Below are 21,828 nucleotides of genomic sequence, written 5' to 3'. Positions count from 1 at the left end.
CCCCTCACGGGAATGGCCTCGCATTAGGAACTTCCTCACCTGTGTGTTACTGCCACAGGTTAAATGGATCGTTCCCATTAGCTTGGTGAGGGGACAGCTCCATTACGTGAAGGAGACTCTAACTTTGAATGTCACGGAGTGCCGAACCCCAGCGCAGCGCGTCAAGCACCCTGCCGGAGAGGCCTCACTGACAATAACCATCCATGATAATCATTTGCTGTCAGGAACTAAGGAAGCTAAAATTATGATGCACAGCCTGCTCGACAGTCCTAGGCAGGGCACTGTTCAGTGTCACTGGTTGGATGGTGACAGGATCTTCTTGCTCACACATCTAGGGCCCAAAAATTAAATTTTGACCCTGTGCACATCTTTTGCATTCAGATATAATACCAGTGTCACTGTATTTCTTATAATTTGAGTTGGATCTGGATAAGGAATAAAGACCCTGCCTGGTTATGCAGGTCTGAGACTTTCTTTTGTTATTGCTTAAACATGAGCATGACACTACTTTATCGGGAGAAGCTGAACCCAGATCAGCATGACTCTGTCACCGGGTTTTTCCCCATCTGTGATACAGACAGCTTTACCTGGCAGGATTGCGGGCGACTCGACCGTCTGTGGCAGATGTGCTAAAGGTTAACTTCAAACAGTCATCAGTGTGCTCAGCATATGGAATCTACAAGAGGAAAAAAACAGTGAATGATGGCTGTGGACATGCTTAGAATATTTTCCAGAAATACCCAGCACACTCTTATCGGCACTGTTTGTCTGTGACAGTTTTTATGAATGGTAATATATTATGATTGTGAAATAGTTAAAAAATGAGATAGATTATGTGTGGCTTTTTTATAATTTATAATGAAGTGTATGCACCCAAAATAATGTCTAGAGTTTTATATGACTCACCTGTAGACATCCGGAAAGATGACCTTTAGCTTGGTTGATGCAAAAAGCGGAAATAATCATCAAGTCTTTAGCCTTGAGTTGACTTTCATGTCCACAAATGATAAGCATATTTTTATGTCAGAGCCAATTTAACATCTAAAGGCGTTGTGTTTTGTGTACGTGTTCTGAGGATGATACAATTTGTTTTGGCAAAGCTATATCTATCTATCTATCTATCTATCTATCTATCTATCTATCTATCTATCTATCTACGTGTCTGTCTGTCTGTCTGTCTGTCTGTGTCTGTCTGACTTATCTGTCTGTCACAATCTTTGTTTCTCAATCTATTTATTCACCAATCCATTATCCATTGTTTCTGTTTGTCTTTCTTACAGTTCCATATCTGTTAGTCTTGCTTTCTTTATCTACATCTAAATGAGCAAAGGAACCGTTTCCTTACTGTCCTCCAGTAGTGTGATCTGTTGCCGAATTTCACACCACTTTGTAACCGCAATCGTGATGTTGTCCTTTAAAGCACGACGGACAATCTCTTTCCATCTGTCAAGGATGGATTCACCTCCAAACTGACCCATCACCCCATCTTCCAGTGGAGTAGACATAACCTGGCATGCTTCACTGATATCAGGGCCTAGACCCAGATCCCCTCCAGCTCCAAACTCTGTTCACCCATTTGGTTCTCTGGCCCCTTCCCCTTGCACCCTCCAATCAGAACCATCCCAATGACACCTAGAGGAGGAAGTGGGCTCTCTCCCCACCCCTCCCCTCTCTCTCCTAGCAACAAGCCATTTTTCTGACCGAGACTAGCGTCCTCTTTTTGACAGTAATGATTTCCGAGCAAGTACATTTTTTTGTGTTAAGATTGGCTTTCATATCTGTAAGTGACATTGACTGAATAGCTGTTGTGGTTTGGGAAGGATCAGAGACAGATAGCTGATAGTGTTACGGAATAAGGATGGGGATCACATGGAGAGAGAGAGAGAGAGAGGGAGGACAGAGTAAGGATGAGTGATAGTGACAAAAGTTGGAGAGTTCATGAGGTATCTGATAACCACAAAGCACAACCTGTTTTGTTTCATTCTGGGTGTGTGACTGGTCGTTTCCACATGGAGATAAAATATATGTTGTTTTCCACAGTGGTTTTTGTGGTTACCCCTCAAGTATGCCTCCGCCAGCACGTTCACAAAGCTACATCTGAAAGCCTTGACGTCACCTAGGCTGACTACTTGTTTTTAAGGAGTTAAATGACTTTTTAGACTTTGCTTTAGGCTACTGTTATAGGTAATGCAGGTGTTCTGATATCTTCCAAACCTTTATGACTTCCTCTCTTTGGTGTGTAAAATGAAGATATTTTAGAAAAGTGTTGCCTTTGGGATATGCCGAGACATTCTTAATTTTTACATGTTACAGGCATGTTACTATCAACTCAGAAACACAATGTCTAGTATTAGTCAATCTGACCCTGTAATGAACTAATAAAACCTGTCCTCCACTCTTAAAAGATGGAATGTTATGAATCATCTCTAAACTAAACCAAAATACATACTTTTCTGCAGTGAATAAACAGGCAACTAAACCCAGGGCAGATATCAATGACCCCTCGCTTTTCTAGCCAGACCTTTAAACGTTGCACTTAATAAAGTTTAAGAGTTAGCCAGTATTGATAGTGTGCGGGTTCGTTACTTATTTTTTATTCTACTGTTTGTTTGGTTTTGTTCCCATGCACTTATCGCCGTTTAAGGTTTGCTGGGTTTACTTTGATCTAGCCAAACCTTTAACCATGACAGTTACTGGATTTCTGAAAACCGAAGTTTCAATTTTGCGCTTTAATATTTTGCATTTCACTGTTTCCTAGAATGAGACCTTTGTGTTTAGCCCATTGTCACTATTAGCCACAGACTGACGTCATATTTCGGTAATTGCCATTTACCCCGATGCTGAGTGCTTTGTGATTTGATTGCAGGTGTAAATTACAAAAGGATTATTGCTTGTTTGTTTTTTTAGTGCAATGTTGTTGTTGGACATTGTGCTCCCAGCAATAGCATTGTTGATCTGTGAAGATTGATCGGAGTGCCTCAAGTTGCACTACTGGGCCTTTATTTATTTATTTATTTTTTTTGCTGCCGTGTCCTCAGGTGTGTCTTTGTTCACGTGTCCCTGCTCATTTGCTTTACCATCTTTGACTTGTATTCCCCCTTCCCTCTCAAAAACATCTGAAGCATCGTTATCGCTGGCCAGACTCTTTTTATTTTCTGTGGAATTACTGAATCATGTCAGCTCGACATCCCTTGAGTTTCAAAAGCAAGCTGTAGAAAAATTAGCCATTGCTTCCGCATGACAAGTGGGATCTATTAGTCTGCTCTGGCCCATAGAGCATGAGCATGCTCAGTCCACATGGGACCCTCTGTTTCAGAAACACATGCACACACACAGAGATATAACGCACATCCATCCGTGCCTCTATGGCATTAGCCATCCTTTATAAGGTCAGACATAAAGTTGCACTCAGTGCTTCTGGGCTACACTAACAGACATGAACATATTCACAGATCTGTTTAGCATTCTGTATGTGATTTCCTGTTCATTTCCATTGCGTGGAGGTCAATTGTGACAGCAAGGCAACTGCCTGGTCCGTGTGACGGCAACATGTTGACCTGCCTCACCTTGCTTAGGTGCACAGCCTGTGGCAGCACTAGGAAGCATTAACACAGTCGAAGCTAGCTTTCAGTCAGTGACATGGCTTACAGCATCTCCGTTACCAATATGTCAGCTTTTTCTGTATTTTACATCACTTTAGGATGTACAAAACTGTAGTTATATATATGGAATCAATTCTTTTTTTTTTTTTTTTTTACATAATGGTACAAAATGTATTTCATGTTTTACTATCTCTGTTTCTTTCAGGTATTTCAGTAACAAAGAAGACACACACTTGTAAGTAATATATATTTTTTAATTCAATTGTTAATTCTAATTAAATTATTTTGATATTAAGTATATTTTTTTCTATTATTGGTGATTTTAATTTGATTAATATATTTATTGCACTTTAAGACTTTAAGACAATATTAATCTGTCTGTAGATTGATTGATTGATTTGACTATTTTTATTTAATTTTTTTTTATTAAATTGTTTTATTTTGTGGTCAGCAATAATAGTACTATCTGTAAGAAAACTGTTTCTCAGGTTAATTTTCACTGCTGAAAAATGCTGGTTTGCTATTGTTCATTCAAGAAATCTGAATTCTTCATAGAATATATCTACTTAGCTCTTTGAAAACAAGGATGCAGTTTGTGCGTGACCTACATGTGCAAGGTTAAAGACGTTCCTTTTGATAAGTCTCTGAGAGAGATAGGTATCAGCTCTGGAGGGAAGACTGTAGAATCTCTTACAGGTTGCATACGTGACCTTACGTGACTTACAGATTAAGTACTGTATATCAGTGATTTGATCTAAGCTTCAAGTTTTGTTGAGGTTGCAGATAAGTTCAATTTCACTCCTCAGCTTGTAAAGAGATTTTTAAAGCTGCATTGTTTAATACATCTTTTTCAGTGCTACTTTAAATTATAATAGCTTGTAGCTTTACTAGTTCTGAAGAAGTTAAGTCAAGCTAACAATATCTAATTTTGTCATGCTAATGGTTAACCGCTACATGTTCAAATACTGTAGCTTGTTGTTAGAAAAGCTACACTATTTTGAAAGCATTTGAGCTGCAGCTGTTATACAGTAGAGCTGTTAGTGTCTTTAGCATTGCTAGCTATTTAGCATCTGCCAGTTCCTGAGAGGCTGTATTTGTTTTGCATTCTTGTCAGCTATAAATCTAGCTAATGAAAGATCATCTTGTCATTTTATTTGAAAATACTGCTATCCTTTCATCTGTCAATATTCACTTGACTTGCTGAAAGGCTTTAGAAATACCTGGTTGTAGCTGTCTTCTCCATTCAACCAGCGTAAAGGTGGATCAGTGGTCTTTCATCCTTTTCTTCCAGGGCCCTACTGCTATCTTAATTACGGCGCTGATCACTTCTCCTTAACAGAAGGAAATGAAATCAAAGTGAGAAGGTTCAAAGCCACAGACTGGACTTCACTATTTAATCTCAGTGAAAGAAATGCTAATGACTCGTGTCAGAGAAAGCAAGAGAGGCCGTTGGAGAGAAAGAATAAGAGAATTAAGTGTGAAGACAACATGTTAGGGATGATGGTACCGGTCAAAGTGCGCTGTTTGACACAGAAATGGTTCAAAAGATACATAATGGGCAGAGAAAGGGCTCTGCCAGTTCTGAAAGAAATTAGCATTTTTATCACTTATAATGTGCTAATGAATTGACTGATTTTTAGTAATGAAATCAAAGTTGACCCTTATTACTTTCATTCGTAGTAAGGAACCACCCAGCATACCCTAGAAAACACCTAGCTTTGGTCTTGCACTGACACATGCTAGCTAAATTAGCCCATTTTGGTTTTTAATGTCAACTTCTCATTGAATTTCCTGTTGTGTTCAGAAATACGCCACATTAGAGAAATAAAATGTTCATGTTGACTTGAATGAAGGGATCAGCTGAGATTGGCTGATGGATTTGCAGTGTGTTGGGTGGGGGGTTGTGCAAATGTGCGTTTTACAATCAACTAGGCCACATATGCACTCATAATGCATTCATGAAGCAACTGAACTGGAACATGCTCATACACATGCTCATATGCACATGCAAACACACACACCCAAGGCTATAACCCCCAAACATTATTTTTGCGCACATTTCCCTCGATATGGGGTTGCCAGGTCTGTGAGACAAAGACAGCCCAATGAACAATCAGAAAAGGCTGATAAACTGGCCCAGAAAATAAGCCATTTTTAGAGTCGCTATTGTGTATTTTTCTTTGATTTGGAGGGTCAGGTTGGAATACGCTATCAAATTTTTGTCCAGATTTTTCCCTCAGTTTGCAGTCTGGAAGAGTCATTACTAGTTGCCAAATATCAGAGCCAGTCTGCAGATTTTTGGAGGAGAGATTTTACAGAAAATTGCTTGTATGATGGGCACCGAGTGACTCAGTTTAGCTTCAGACTATGATTCCATTCAGTCAGAGGATATCAAACATGTTTGATATTTTGAGCTGATTTTATAACACATTGAAATGACTTGAAAGTCTGGTGTGTGATCCCTAGTCGATTAGTGTATAATACCCAGTTTTTCTCTGCAATCATTTATAGAATAATTTCCTCAAGTGTATGATGTCTAAGGTTTTTTTTTTTTTTTTTTTTGAGATTTTTTAGTATCCAAGTTATTATATAAAAACTCCCCATTAATCTCATCAAGATACATTTAGTAAATCTTTTTAGAAGTTTTAGTATTTTTATGTGGTTTTTTTTCTTTGTAATTTCCCCCCAACTTCTTATTCTTATTCTCTCTTTCTTTCTTTCTTTCAATTTATTGGTTAGTTACTCAGTTATCTTACTTCACCTCTAAATTCACAGTGTTGAGCTGACTCTTTTCAGTAAAGTATTCCTATCACCTGTTTTGACATGGTTTGACAAAAACTCATATTATACAAATTTAACTTGAGCATCAACCCGCAAAACAAGAAAAGCTGAATTCCCACAGACTTGGCAACCCATTCCTACTCCCAACAATCTTAACCGTACACACTCGTCGCGAACTCTCACCTACCCACACACACACATCACACAGACTCATCAGCCTCATCTCTCCACTCTAGCCTGAATGATCAAAATCATGGAAGTGGCCCACCAGTCCCCTCATCAATATAAATTACAGGGCAGCTGTTGGCTAGCAGGCACTTTCACGCTCCCTCTCGGCCTTCCCTGGCTGCACGTTTGGCCCTTAATTAGCCCGAGTACTTTCTGGAAGAGAACAGATACTTCAGTTCTCCTCTTTACAACCCACCGGCCGTGTCTCTGACCAGCTCAACATCATATTGAAGTGCCACAGAGATGTAGCCAATGTAGGAACAAACATTTAATGTCAAAAACGAACATTCAAGTTGAATTTCACTTCAGACAATTCTATAGAACAAGTGGTTGTGACAGACCAATGTGTTGTATTTTTATGTATTTATTTTAGTTTACAGAGCTGGTTAGTTGGTAGCTAATATACTGCACAAATAGAAATAATACAACTTAAAGTGACAGACAGTTAGTTCACTCTAAAATGCTGTCATTTACTCAGCCTATTTGTTCCAATCTTGTATGAGATTATTTATTCAGTTGAATACAAAAGAAGATATTTTGAAGAATGTTGGTAACCGGACAGTTGACAGTAGCCACTGATTTCCATATAATTACACAGAAATACTATGAAAGTCAGTGGCTATTGTTATATCCCTATTTGGTTACCAACATTCTTCTAAATGTGACAGATTTTCTGCGTTTGGGTGAACTTTCCATTTAAGACAAACAACTTTTTTCCCGCTTACAATTTTGCTGAAATTCAAAATCTTGCAAAACTTCAAGCATCGAAAACATAATTAATTTATTGATCTAGACAATATATTAGTTTTGTACGTGAACACATTTCTACTTCCATTTTTTTTACAAATATTTTGTCAGAACTGTGGCCTAGCAGTTGGCAAACAAGTTCAATTTCACCCCCAACCCCAATCCGTCCCATCAATAAAAGGGCAAAAATAATGAATAAAAATGTATGCTTTAAAAATAGAATTAACTGCAGAATAAGCGACAAGTGCAAATTTCACTTTTTAAATTGACTTTTTTTTTTTTTTTATCAAATTATCTTGTAGATGTCGTTTGTATTGATGCTCCCAAGTCATTTGAGAATGTGGCATAAACATTGCCTGTGAAACTCTCCCCACAGGCTCTGTTTTACAGCTCTGTTTCATGTATGGTTTTGCATTACGTTTGAACTTGACAGTTTTATGGCCGGACTTTTTATATAGTGCTACTGCAAGGCCATGTGGTTCATTCTGGCAAAAGACTCTTTTACTTAGATAAAAAAGTGCTGTTTAATAGCTCTTTGAGAGGAAAAACACAACACCGGACAGGAATTAAGTACTTGGATGCTTCCCGTTAAGAACAGGGTGTTCTAAGGAATTTGAATAAATAACAGAAATAAAATATCGCCCTATACAAGGTCCATAGGACTTTTTAGTGCAAAAGAACAATTTTAAGGGAAGTTCTTTTATTCAAGCTTGTCAGACTGGAAAAAAATGAACGCGATTAGTTAGAAGCTAGAAGTATCAGTGTTGTTTCCCTGTGCAAAACTTCTCATCTAAATGTGACAAATGTGGTTTTCGCATGTTACTATACGGGTGTTTACAGGGAGATTTTAGGGCATACATAAAAGGTTTGTGATATTCTGGTCCTTTCAATGTCAGTCTACAGTAACAGATCACCTCCCCTCAACAAACCACATCATTTGAAGTGTGATTCACGTCTGTAGCAGCGGAACTACTAAACTTCTGGAAATTGTTACCTGCCACTGACTTGCCACTGCTAATTATTCCCACACCCATATAATTATGTTTGAGTTGAATTAAAATCACTGACTACAAACTACAATAGAGTCCAGTCTCTGCTCTGGTGAGATGAGTTGGCGTTGTTGTAACCTGTCTAGGAGGCTGACATGTTGATAAGATTCACTAGGTGATAACAAGCAGTAGACTAGGCTGTAATCTTTTATTTGCGTATGTATGTTTGGATCTACTATATGTGTGTGTCTCCTATCTCTCAAATCACAATGCCGATCCTTGGCCAGAGAAAGCATCTGTCTCGCCAAGTCGCTGCACCTAACAAGAAAAAAAAATAGAAAAGCAGATGAGCAGAATGATTAGTGCTGTGGATTTTTAAAAGATTTTAAACAGGTTTCTCCATCACTCTCTGCACTGGTTGAACAAACAAATAGCCTGCCCTACACTCATGCCATTGGCTGAGATGATGTTGCTATGCTGAACTAGTCGGGATATTCACACAAACAGAGCAATGTTTTGAAAACACCACAAATACACATGCTGCTTCTGAAATAGTGTACTGAGTATGTACTAAATAAGAATTATATCCTACTTAGTGTAGGGCTGTTCGATTCCACAATTTTTGGAATCGATTCCAAATCCTGGTCCTGGAATCGAATGGAATCGACTCCAAGAATCGAATCCTCACTGTTGTTTTCAAATCTTTTTTTTTTTTTTTTAGATTAAAAGGAACCTAATCTCACCATGATGACTGCAGGATAGGTCGTATAATGTATCGTTCCTATAATATGAAGCTGAAAAAAAATAAATTGACGATATGAAAATTGTAGTTTTTTCAGATTTGCCCGTGAAATTAGTCATAGCCCGGCTCAGCAGGGACATGCGATAAACGAATTAAATAAGATATGAAGTGTCTACAATAAATGTGCACAGTTCAGCTGAATGATGAAGTTTACTTTGTATACTTTGCACAATATTAACAAACCGTACACTGAAACAAAATAACCAGAACATTAATGACTGATAGAGCTCTGTCAATCAGATGCACTCTCATCCACTGATCTATGCTCGTGACGTATTATTTATAATTATCATTGGCTGATAGAAATGTAAAAAAAAAAAATTTAGATGGTAATAAGATCAAGACCCTCAGTGACGTCATGATCTATTCGTTCATGCATCGCTCAAAATTATGGACAAGCCAGTTCCACCGTAAAATAACCTCTGAATCGTTTATATATATTTATATATATATATAAAAGACTATTTTCAATTATATATAAATGAATTTAAATGTGTGCAGCCTTTGTCGGATGTAGCCTTCCGTTAGAGAGACACCCATAGATAAGCTTTGTTGAACTGAAAAATACTCTGAATGAGGAGTCGATTCCCCTTGATGCAATCGATTCCAACCTTTGGAGTCGACTCTCGATTCCCAACGCCTCGGAATCTCGGAATCGATTCTTTTTGGAATCGATTCCCAGCCCTAACTTAGCGACCATTAAAAAAAAGTAAGTTCTATATAGTATGAATATTGGTAGTATGAATGAAATTCGGATGTACTACATCTGCCATGTTATTTTCACATGACCTACCAGTGTCGGTTGCAATGCTTCACTGCCATTCGTAAATCCTCCTGCATGGCCTCATGGGATAGTAAAGTGTCTATTAAATGCACTCTTTTTAATGCTTTGCCGGAAGTAGTACAGGTAATTTTTGTGTATTGTTTTTCAAATACTATAAATTTTGACTTTTTTGCCGTACTGTTTTACTCATACTATATAATAGGGAGGTATTTCATTTTGGCCACGGTGACTCTGTTTACCTTTTGAAATCAATTTGCAACTGGCTTTGGTAATAGCTACTTATAGTTACTTTATTATTTATTTTATCAACATTTATGGTCAGTTATATTTCTTAATTTAAAAGGAAGTTGAGTCCATAATTATAAAATGTATTATCCATAATGTGCTGCCTTAACTATTGCTAGTTGGAGGCAAGTGGCATTGGGTAAGTAAATTCCAGAGGACATTTGATTGGACAAAAATTTGGACACGCCCTCAAGTGCAGGATGAATCATCACTGTTTTTTATGCATTTGCTGAGAGGAGAAAGACTACATTTTATATAAATGTGTATATGTGATAAAGTTAAACTTTTAGGAGTATGTTTAGCATATAGGCACATGGACTCAAAGCCACACAACTTTGAAAAATTTGGAACTCATGGGGTCTTCAAAATCAGATTGTTTTGTATGTCTTATTTTCCAGCAAATACCAAATGGCAAACGCGCAACCTACTTGCATGCACATGGAAATCTGCCTAGATTTATGTGATATTCCAAGGATGTCAACTCTGGGTATGAAGAGCAGAAGATAAATGGGCTCTGTATTACGCCGTGGTTTGTTATTCTATCGAGAATTATTCTCTCCTAACGCATTGTTCTGCCATGATGCTGTTAGTCATGGATGACAGGTATTGAGCAAATGAAGTATTTGCTTGTTTTGGGAGGCACAGGGAGAGTGACAACTGTAGCGCAGTGTTAATGGAGCCCGTCTGAGTCCCGTGCAGGTTAGTCGTGACCGGGGGGACGCTGAGACATTGATCCAATGCAAGAAAGAGAGAGAGGGAAACTGGAGGAAAGGCAGAGAAAAAAAAAGCAATGGAAAGACATTGATTGAAATAGAGTCTGGAAAAAGGAGGGAGAATAGGAGTGAGATAGCTGTAGAGAAGGCTTATCTGTCTCCATAGCGAGGACAGGCTGTGTCAGTGTTTATTGAGAAGCATGGCCTCACCCTTGCCAGTTCATTTGTTTACCACCCCGTCCAGCACTGAGAGAGTCACAAAGAGGCTGCCATGCTAATCTCAATCAAACGATTAAGACATTAGGGCGACCTTGCTGAAATATTAATGGACCATTCTAAAATGCAGGTTCCTCTTGGGTGTCTTGCGTGTTTAAAAATTGCTAACAATGAATAGCTGATGCCAATGTTTTCTGTTACATTTTTTTGAAAACATCAACAAAATGCAAATAACTTTATTTATTCATTTTTACTTTAATAATTAATTAAGACTCAATCTGCTAGGTTGTTAGTCAATCCTGTTACAATTATATTTACCATTTTAGAACAAAAGGGGTAAATCAGGGGAGTCAACTAACAGCGGCAAAAGCATAATCATATATTCAAAACTCACACTAAAAACCACAATAAACAGTACCCATTCATATATGATTAATCAAACATGGATTTCACAACTTCCTTGTGTTCGATGTTTTATGGCATTTTGTGAATAATTATTTATAAGTTGTCATTATAGCGAGGTCATTTGCTGGAACTTGGATGAGAGCCGTCTATGGATAATCTAACACTGTAGGGATTTATTAAACATAATCATGCTGTACACAGCCAATAATGCATCCCAGCAGTGGTCTTACATATTTCTGTTGCACGGCTAAAACGTAAATGAGAGTTGCATGGTGCAGCCTATTTGTTGAAATATATTTAATCATTTTGTCTTGATTTGGCACAAATAGGGCTTGCGCACAACCTCTCAGAGGAGAGATTTATATGATTATTTCGTCAACACTGGTTATGTGCACCAGATGAAGGGCTGGAAAGTATTGAAAGGATTTAAGAGTGACACGAGATCGAAAAGCAAAAAGTCACAAAGGAGTGACCTTCAGCATCTTGTTTTGTGAAGACTGACATATGGAAGAGATTTGTTATATGTCGTCTATCAAGAGAAGTGATGGTCACAGCATGCTACGGTGTATTTTATTTTTTTTTGTCATGCCAGTTGGCTAAGTGCTTGGTAAATGAAGTGAACACAAGCTCGTCAGAAGAGACTGTTTTGAATGGACAGAGCATCCCAGGAGTGCGCTTTCTGACGAAGTGATTTCGCTCTCAGCATGCCTCAGAAACCTGAAGTTTTTCCATCCTCAAACAACGAGACACTCAGCAGAAAAAAAAAAGCACATTCAAATTGACACTCTCCATTTTAACAATAAATTTTGTTTCATGTTTTATCCATTTGTTTGTGCCATAGAAAGAATATCTTCTTTTTTGGACACTTTGCTTTAATCCACAATAGCCTGCCATTTTTTATCAGAAATAGGTCAGTATATTCACAACAGAGAAGGATGGGCCGCTTCAGTAAAAAGGAAATCAATAGAGACATCTATTTGTCATAAACCAGGACAGCATGATTTTAATCCCTTTCTTCACTCTCCCTCAATACTTTTTCTTCCATGCACACAAAATGACAGGTCTTCATTTTTCTGTGAAAGCGTTATGGTCGGCCATTTTGCCGAATTGCAAAATGAATGTGTTTTTTGCGTAAATTGTATAAATAGAAGCAAGGCTATTTTTTTCTCTTCCATCACCTTCTTTGGCTGAAGGTGTCTGAATGGGAGAGGTTTGGCATGACGGTCGCTTTTGTGTCCTTTTTGAGAAGGTTGGGGTCTGGCGTTGTTACAGTAGGTGTTACTCAGGGACGGGTACTGGGCCCCCTTCAGTTTCTTTGTAGTCTCTTCCCCTCTGTGGCAGGCATGCTTTGTGCCGCCCTCAGCTTCGTCAGCTCTTCGACAAGCCGCACTGTCCCTTTGTGAGTCCCTCTGAACCTGAAAGACCTTGTTGTGAAGAGATGTCAAACTAGAAAAACAACGGCGAGTGACATGTGTCACGCGCGCAAAGCCTGTTTGCTGTTGTGGATTGTATACAGAGCTCCATCTGCTATGGTGGATTACAACTTTGCAGATTGCTGCAAGTGACAGCGGACAGGCACGTGCTTATGTGGGCACTTGGGCGGCACCCTAGTGCACCTGGCTAGCCATTCGGTGAAGTGGTACAGCCTTGTATGAGCTAAAGTGGGCTATCCGTCACTCCCCACTTTCTCCATGTCTCATCACTTTTCTGTCTCACGCAGCCGTCCAGTGGCCAACAAGTGCAGCATGTCAGCATGAAATGAGGGCTTTGATTCATGCGCTAGGACAGAAACGGAGGTCATCTGGCTCTGGCAGATATGAACACCACTAATGGAGGCTGACTGCTGATGTTTAAGATGGTGCTGATGAAATGTCCTTGCGCCATCATTAGCTTCCTCTACGGTCTGATGCATGCAAGCAGACGCGTTCATGCACACACGCACTGAAAACACGCACCTAGTCTCGCACAGCCGGAGCCTTGACTAAATGGCATCCTGTCCCTGTTTTCTTTTCTTTTTTCATCATCTTCTTCCTTTCAAAATTTGGGGTCAGTAAGATAATTTTTTTATCCTTTTGACAGTAAAGATATTTATTATGTTACGAAATATTTAATTTAAATAAATGCTGTTCTTTTCTGCTTTCTATTTAAAGAATCCTGAAAAGAAATAAAGGCTGGAGTAATGTCTGCTGAAAATTTACTTTTACAATTACAAAAATAAATTGCATTTACACAGGTATTTTCAATTCTAATAATATTCCACAATATTCCTGTCTTTACAGTATTTTTAATCAAGTAAGTGCAGTCTTGGTGAGCATAAAAGGTCTCTTTAAAAGCAGTAAAATATCTTACTGACCCCAAACATATAAATAATCTAAGCTGAGCTGCTACAAAAATAAGGATATTATGCTGAACTGTCAGCCTCCACCTTAAGAATTATGCCTCTTCACAAACCATCTTTATTATGTGAGTTACAATGGCAATAACTTCAGAATTGCAGAGACAATTATGCACTCTGGAATAATGAGAACTATAATTATCATGTAAAACTTCTGTTTCTAAATTATTCAGCTGTAATTTTGTTGAATAAACCATGCAAAAGACTGGGATTTTCAAAGAGATCAGTCTTTCATATTAGAGATACTTTAAAAACCATTGGAAAACCACTTCATAGCTGCAAAAGAACAGACTGCAGATGCTGTATCTGAGTAAATAGATCTGTGTGGGTCTTTTGGTCTTCTTGAAAGTTGTGTTAAAGAGATAGTTCACCCAAAAATTTTAACACATCCCTTACACAACGCTATCATATGGCTTTAGAAGGCTTGGAATATACGTGATATAGAGCTCTTTTTAGCTACTTTTATGATACTTTTACATCCTTTCTGAGGCTTGAAAGAACCAGTCCTCATTCTTTTGTAATTGCTTTGAAAATACGCAACCAGCACATTGTTCCGTCTGTGTGTTCCATAGAAAAACATCTTGTACAAGTTTGGAATGACATGAAGATGAGTAAATGATGACATACTTTTCATTTTTGGTTCTGAGCATATATAAAATAATGGCCACACATCTCACTTTTTCAGGTCCTCCATCTCTCTTTTTCTCCTCTACATGTACCATCTTCCCTCGCAGTGTTTTAATTTATCAGCGGTTGTCAGTGACTCCACCTGCACACTTAGCACCTTGCCGGCTTTGTATCCATTCTGATTAAGTGGCGGACTCCTTAATGATGTGGTGGACTCGCTCCAAAGATCAACTTAATTTTTCACCACACGGTCATTAAAGAACTCGCCTCTTTAATTTCTGCTTGCATAATTCAATCGGTCGCACCCTGCCATATACACTATGGACAAACACTGAAAAAAGTATACAAATCTTGAACATAAAACTCAAGAACCATTTTACAAGCATAGTTCTTGTAAAGGAATAGTAATTATTGATTTGAAGGTATGTTATCATATTCATATAATTTGTGTCAATTAGTTTTTTTATTTTTTATTTGTTATTATTGAGTGCAAAGACTTCATAAGAAAGCACCATAAAAGTATTCTACCAATCTCACAAACTATATTTTACATGTTCTGAAACCATATAGCAGTTTTAAGTATTTTTAAGAAATTGTTGTCTGAACATATTCACATCCATCATAACTTTACGATCTTTTCTGTCTCAGACAGATCTACGTGCTTTAAAAGACTTAAAATCCTGCTTTTTTAATGTCTTTTATCTAATTTTGGAGATTGACAGCATCCATACCCATTTACTTTCACTGTATGGAAAAGAGCAGCCAGGATGTTCTACTAAATATCTCCTTTTGTGGTTCACAGAAAAAGTAAAATGACATGAATGTTTCACTTTTGGGTGCCTTTAATATTACATTCCTTAGCCTCACAGATTACAAATAGCTCAAGAGGAATTTTCAGTTAGATTGATTCGCAGAAAGAAGCGCTCATCTCATTTTGTGTTGCATTAAGAAGCTGTCGTAAGAGAGAGAGATTACGCTCCTCTAGGAGTTGTGTTCTTGAGAAATGTACATTTACCCAATAATGTACTGGATTACCGAATCAAGGTCGACGCACAGCAACTTTATCCCTTAATCCCATGTTTTGGTTTCAAACTGCATTTGTCGTCCAAACTGAAAATAAAATGACAAATCTGAAAACAGAAAGAGACATAAGAAGTGGTCTTAAGGTTGGAGGATTTTTTTTAAATTCCCCCAATGAGGTTACCGCTTCGTTTGCTGATTATAGGAGACCTCTTTTCACCCCTCATGTTACTCAGAAAACCTTTGTTGAATATTTTTTGTCACATACTTTTCAGTTCTTGCAGCTCAATTGATCAAGCATGTTGCTAGCAGCAGCAAGATCCTAAGTTTGATTCCCACACTGAAAAAAATCGCTCACTTTATTATAATATAACATATATATATATATATATATATTATAATATTGCTAGTAAATCTTTTATACAATTATAAAGAAAGAGCAAGTAATACATTAAGTATTTTTTTCTTGTAAAATGTTGTCCAATAATCTTAAAGCATCAAAAATTTATTTATTTATTTGTTTGTTTATTTATTTATTTTTTCAGTGCAGGTAATGCACATACTGAAATGCATTGCTTTAATGCACTTTAAAATCAGCGTGAAATAAAGTTACATTTTTCAAATGCATGTTATACATTTTATTATGGTAGTGTGTTTCTGTGAAAGATTTTTTAAAAAATTGCAAGATATAGTCAAAATGTGAGTAATAAAGTCAGAATTGCAAGATATAAAGTCAGAACTGCGAGATATAAACTCTCATTTTGATTCGCAATTGCAAGATTCAAACTTAGAGGACTGAGAGGAAAAGTTGGAAGTTTATAATTTGCAACTGCAAGATAAATACTTGCGGATCTGAGAAGTCAGAATTATGAGATTTAAACTTGCAATTGCAAGAAATGTTTACGAATTGTGAGATAAAAAGTTGCAATTACTTTTTTTGATTTCATAGCAGAAAAAAAAAACTGATTTGTGATGTTTAAACTCAGAATGTAAAGATTTTTTGTGAGATTTCTCAGATTTCTGATATTTTTTTTCTTTCAATTGCTTCGAGTTATATTTGCAATTCAGAATTTCTATCTTGCGATTCTAACATTATAGCTTGCAATTCTCGCAAGTCAGAATTGCGAGGAAAAAAAGTCAGAATTTCAAGAAAAATAGATAAAAATGTGCAATTGCCTTATTTTATATACCGTGCCAAAAAAAAAAGTTTCTATATTTCATTGTGAACAATTCATCCATACATATGGGTTTTCTGTTTGTTTTTTTGTTGTTGATATTTTCTAACTGGATTTTCCTGCCCCAGCAAGATCACATTTGTCTGCCTCCACTTTTAAGTGCAACATTCACATCTCAAAATGTATTCAACAATCGATGGATAGAACCAAGTCCCTGCCCAAATTTTTTTCTTTTTTGATAATCTGTACTTCACAACACAGAAGAAAAGATCTGTCGCTACTTCTGCATACCTACGATGTACCTACGATGCCCCTAGTCCGACTCTGTCCGAACGGGACTGTGCGAACTTAAAGGTGCCGTGAAAGACTAAAAGTGGGGCATGCATGAGGCCTCTCCATGACCTACCTTGTTCAAAGGTTCTGGGGGAAGAGAGCTGTGACAGGCCTACACCTCGGTGGAGAACATTACTAATGTGTGAGGGTGCAGGACGAGCCAGGCCCATGATAAATAGCTCCCAAACCCCCCTGGCATACTCATAAGTCAACAGTAAAAGAGAAAAGCCGAAAGCCCTCTGACCAGGAGCTCAAAAACGGAAGGGAAGAAAGAAAAAGACTTGTTTTGGGCCTACCAAAAGGGCCAGATTCAAGGAGTATCGTAGCCTCAAGAACTCCCTCAATCTTGTGGATAAAGCCTCTCTCGCCGGTATGGTATCTTGAAGGACTATATTGGTGTTTTAGTTGGAGGGAAGTTGCAGGACAATGTAAATCCTAAGAAATGAGGAGCTAAAGAGAGAGGCAGATGGTCTCTGCGGTCTGCTGCTCTGTGGTAGAGTGACGCACCTCTGACTTTAAAACTAACGAGAAGAGTCACAGCATGACACAGTTGTGGTCGAAAGCCATTTTGACCTTATAACTTGGAAAGTACTTTCATGGACCAGAGAACAGGTAGCAGCAGCAACAACAACATGTACATGCCAATGACGTTTCTTTGTTTTCTCTTAAATGTTCCTCATTTATTTGTAACAGACTTATCTTCTGTCTTATGCAATATTAAGATTAAGTCACTTTAGGTAATGATTTACTCATTCTTTTTTCTGGTTTTGACAATTTTCCCTGTATGTTCAGCTGCCCTTTTCTTACATAACTCAGATGATTTATTTTTTTATACTTTTTCTTTTCTTTCTTTTTATTATATAGTTTTCTCTTATTACTTGCTTACTCAATTATGCACAGCCTTTCTTGTGTTACTCTTTTTATTTTTCACATGGAATTTTAAGTAAACTTTTCATTTACACACACCTGGCTTTTATAGTTGTTTATTTGTACAGCAGCCAGGGTTACCACACATTATATATTTTATTATTTTATTTTATTTTACAAAAAATATATATATTTAAATGGGCCATTAATCCGCTATTGTTTTTTTTTTAACCCACATATTTATTCAGTGTGTTTATTTAATTATTCAGTCTATGTGTGTGTGACATTTTGTACAGCTGGCACTTTCCTGTATCTTAGTTTTTTTTTTTTTTTGTAAAATCTTCATCCTTTTTTGTTCAGTTTTTGTAAATATACATGCCTTTATCATCTGTTTATTTTTCTCTCAATCCCAAGTAAACGTTTTCTCTGTTCACCTATCCCTTCTTCCAGATTTGATGTTATCGTTTGGCATTGAGGATGTGTAGACTGTAGTGTGTGTTGGGGGAGGACGTTGCGTGTTTTTTTGACACAGGGTAATACATCACACGCTCCAGGGGATCTCCCCAGTATGCTCCTCAATAATGAAGTTCATTCGTTAACTTCCCCTCAAAGGCCACGCTCCCCCGCTGCCCTTTTCAGCAGTCGGTGGCGCTCGTACAGCAGTCATAGAGGCACATGAAGAAATACATAATCATGCTTTTTGCCCGCGACCGTCGCCGTGACCGTCGACACTCCACATGAAGGATAAGAAGGGCCATTACCTATCCCTCATGCCTAGTTATGACCATAATTATCACACCCAAAATCACCTTCCCTACTTCCTGTAGAGACGCTGGCGAGGTTTTTTCCTTTTTGCTGGGAGAGGGAGTTTCATGCGGGGAGGAAGAAAGAGATCATTAGGATGCTGAACGTCTCTTCCTGGGCCTGGTTCAGACCCTGGTACATGGTGCTACGTCCCCTCCTCCTCCTCTTAGCCTCCTGCTCTCAAACTCTCTTTCCAAAGTCTTGGATGAGATCTTCTCATATTTTTTAAGACAGAAGAACTTGTTTTTTTATTCTCCTTCCTTAAGCTCTAATGCGATACACATTTACCGTAGTGAAGCACAAATCCCCCACTCGGTTAAATCTATCGCTTGATACGATCTCAAATAGGATCCCACACCTGAGGCACTTTTTCTTATTTTTGAAGTTTTTTCACCTTGGTCCTCTGAGCTTTTTTTTTTCTTTTTGGTCCTTGTTATTAGCGATTTGCAGCTCACCTTGACAGCCTCTCACAAATTAATCTCATAAACACATTTATTTGTTTGTCTCTTTCAGCCACGTCGGCAACACGAGAAAATGCCCAAAGACAAAGAAATTGGTTTGACATCTCTGCTCTATTAAAACTAACCGAGCAGCGACAACATCGTCGGCAGCAGCAAGCAAACAGCCGCTTGGGGCCATCTGATGTTTTCAATTAGACTGAGCACAAGGGGAGTTTAATGCTTATCAAATTGTTTACTGCCAAATGTCTCCATATTATTAATACCTGGAAGGGTTCAAATTTAATTTGAAGTAAACACGCTCAGTGTACAGGAGGATTGGAGATTTGTTTGAGTAACATGTCAAACAGAGCTGTCTGTCTGTAGTCTCCGCGCTTTGTTCTTGACAAGTCTGTTTGTATTTGCTTTAGACGTTTCGTCTGGTGACTTGGCTTGTTTTATTTTGTTGATTATTAATCTTTGCTTACAGCACAATTACATTTTAAATGATTTTGTAAATGTTTTTTTGGAAAAAGAAATGTTTCTTAGTTGGAAAACCCATAGTATGCACTACAGAGTTTGAACGAAGGCTACAGTTTTTTTATATATATATTTATAAAGTAAGCTTTAGTAATTCACAGAAACTGTGAACATTCCAGTAGGCTATCAAGTGGGTATTTGGCAATATTTTATTTTAAGCCGTCTCCCCAAAGTGGTATCCAAAACGTGAAATGAAACCAATCTCATTGGCCCATTTTTCAATAATTGCTTCCAAAACTGAGGCTGAGTCATTCTTTGGAGCATAGTGTCATTATACCGCACACTAACGAAGAAAGCCATTTTTGGGTTTTGTTCGATGCTGGTGGGAGCACTTTGTCTGGATCTTGGTGAGGGGATTCATTTAGGTCGTATAACCCTCTTTCTTCGTCTTCTGTGCGACTCAAACACAACATTGTGAAATTTGGAGGTCCGCAGAGTCTTTAAAAGAAAGTGGTCTTTAGAAATCGAACACTTCCTGTTGGTGGCTAGCTAAACATCAAACATCTCAATTAGATATCCTCAACCTACATTTCTGGATTATTAAATCAGTGCTAAAAATTATCTTGAAAACAAACTGTTTCTCAATGGAAAAAAGACATGCTAATTCTCTGAATCGTTTCCACTTTTTGTTTGAACTACTTCTCTAATGTCTCTCTCTCTTTCAAAGAAAAGAAGCCCAATAGTCTTGTCTATTTATCCTGGAAATAGATATTCCCCTTGTTGTCGGAGTGATTTATTGAAGTCCTCTTCTCAGATGGAAGCCACAGGAAATTGCCTGGAATGGCTCTAAATTGGTTTATGATTGTTTTATACAGGCTCGTGCACTTACGGTTTGATTTTGTGCCCCCGCACTCTTCGGTGTATGTATTAAACTGATCCATATTGAGGTTGTTGGTGTATATTTAGGGTAGCTTGTTAATTCAGTGATGGTCTAAACTGGCTGCCATGTCACTTCTGGCATTACTGTGAGAAAGTGGCACTTCTGTGATATATCTGTTGTTACTCTCGTCAGGGTGGTCTGTAACAGAAGCTCTTGGCTTAATACAGATAAAGCAGTGGCTATGGCCTCTATCTGGTGATCATGTTGTTGGATGTATGCTCTTGATAGACTGATATTAGTTCCTTCCTGTAAATCTCTTCTCACATATGTGACATATGTCGTGGTGAGACCATTATCCTCTTCACTTTAGCATTTTATTTAAAAACATTGTAGCATTTTATTTAATGAAATGATTCCTCCCATTTATTAAATATGTGAGTAGTCAGTCTGTTCCAGTTCTAATGCCTCTTCTGCATGAGAAGAAAAGCAGTTTCAGAAGTAGCTACATTTTGAAACATTCTAAAAACGAACTTTTTTCTTTTTAATATTGTACTGATGAATTATTCACACATAAACGGGTCGATTTATTTTGTCTGCAATTGCATTCTACGTGTTCCAATAAAGCGAACTCCTTCCTGCCGTGGAGCTGTGGTTTCAGTGTTGAGGAGAGGCAGGAGTTAAAGAGGATAGAGGATCAGCTGCTGTTCTGCCCGTGCGTGGGATGCTACTGACAGACTGCTAATGAGCCCATTATCAGCTGCAGTCCTCCGCCTGGCTCCTCGGGGGCACCAGTGGATGCTCTGCGTCCCCTCTCAATTGAATTCCATCCCACAGGGGTTGTTTACAATAAATACATTTGCTTGAATTAATCAGGAGGTGGAGAGCCAGACCCTTGACTAGGGCTGCTGTTTTTACAGGGAAACGAGATTGACAGAACCCACCTTTAGCCCTCGCTAGGCCACGGTAGGGGTACACCCACGCTTGGCCAATATTTGATATAATAAATTGATTAGAAGATCGTCTTGTTTGGTTAAGGTTCTTTACTAATGTTTTATGAAGAACCAGATTGGATTGTAGCTATGCTTAAGGCAAAGAAAGGTTGAAGTAAACAACGGTTGTACACTTTCCTAAACTCATTCACCTTGTATTATGTTTCATGTGATTTACAAAAATGGGATGTTGCTGGATCAACATCTTTTGCCGTTCTTAGAACAATGTTAACATCAACCAATTTTTGGTTGGTTTGTAAGTGGGTGAA

At 38.0% G+C, this 21,828-nt stretch overlaps 1 protein-coding gene across 1 annotated transcript in view; it reads left to right on the top strand.

The window, feature by feature from the left end:
- The window catches only part of LOC132125193 (nuclear receptor ROR-alpha A-like), a 318,478-nt gene that overhangs the window by 222,102 nt on the left and 74,548 nt on the right, over nt 1-21,828 (top strand). The window contains exon 2 of the mRNA XM_059536477.1: nt 3,808-3,837. Within this exon, the coding sequence (XP_059392460.1) occupies nt 3,808-3,837 (30 nt within the window). The remainder of the gene's footprint in view (nt 1-3,807; nt 3,838-21,828) is intronic.

This window comes from Carassius carassius, chromosome 43 (genome assembly GCF_963082965.1).
Source record: "Carassius carassius chromosome 43, fCarCar2.1, whole genome shotgun sequence".
Classification (NCBI taxonomy): Eukaryota; Metazoa; Chordata; class Actinopteri; order Cypriniformes; family Cyprinidae; genus Carassius; species Carassius carassius.
The sequence above is the reverse complement of the archived record's forward strand: the minus strand, read 5'-3'. Positions and strand labels throughout refer to the sequence as shown.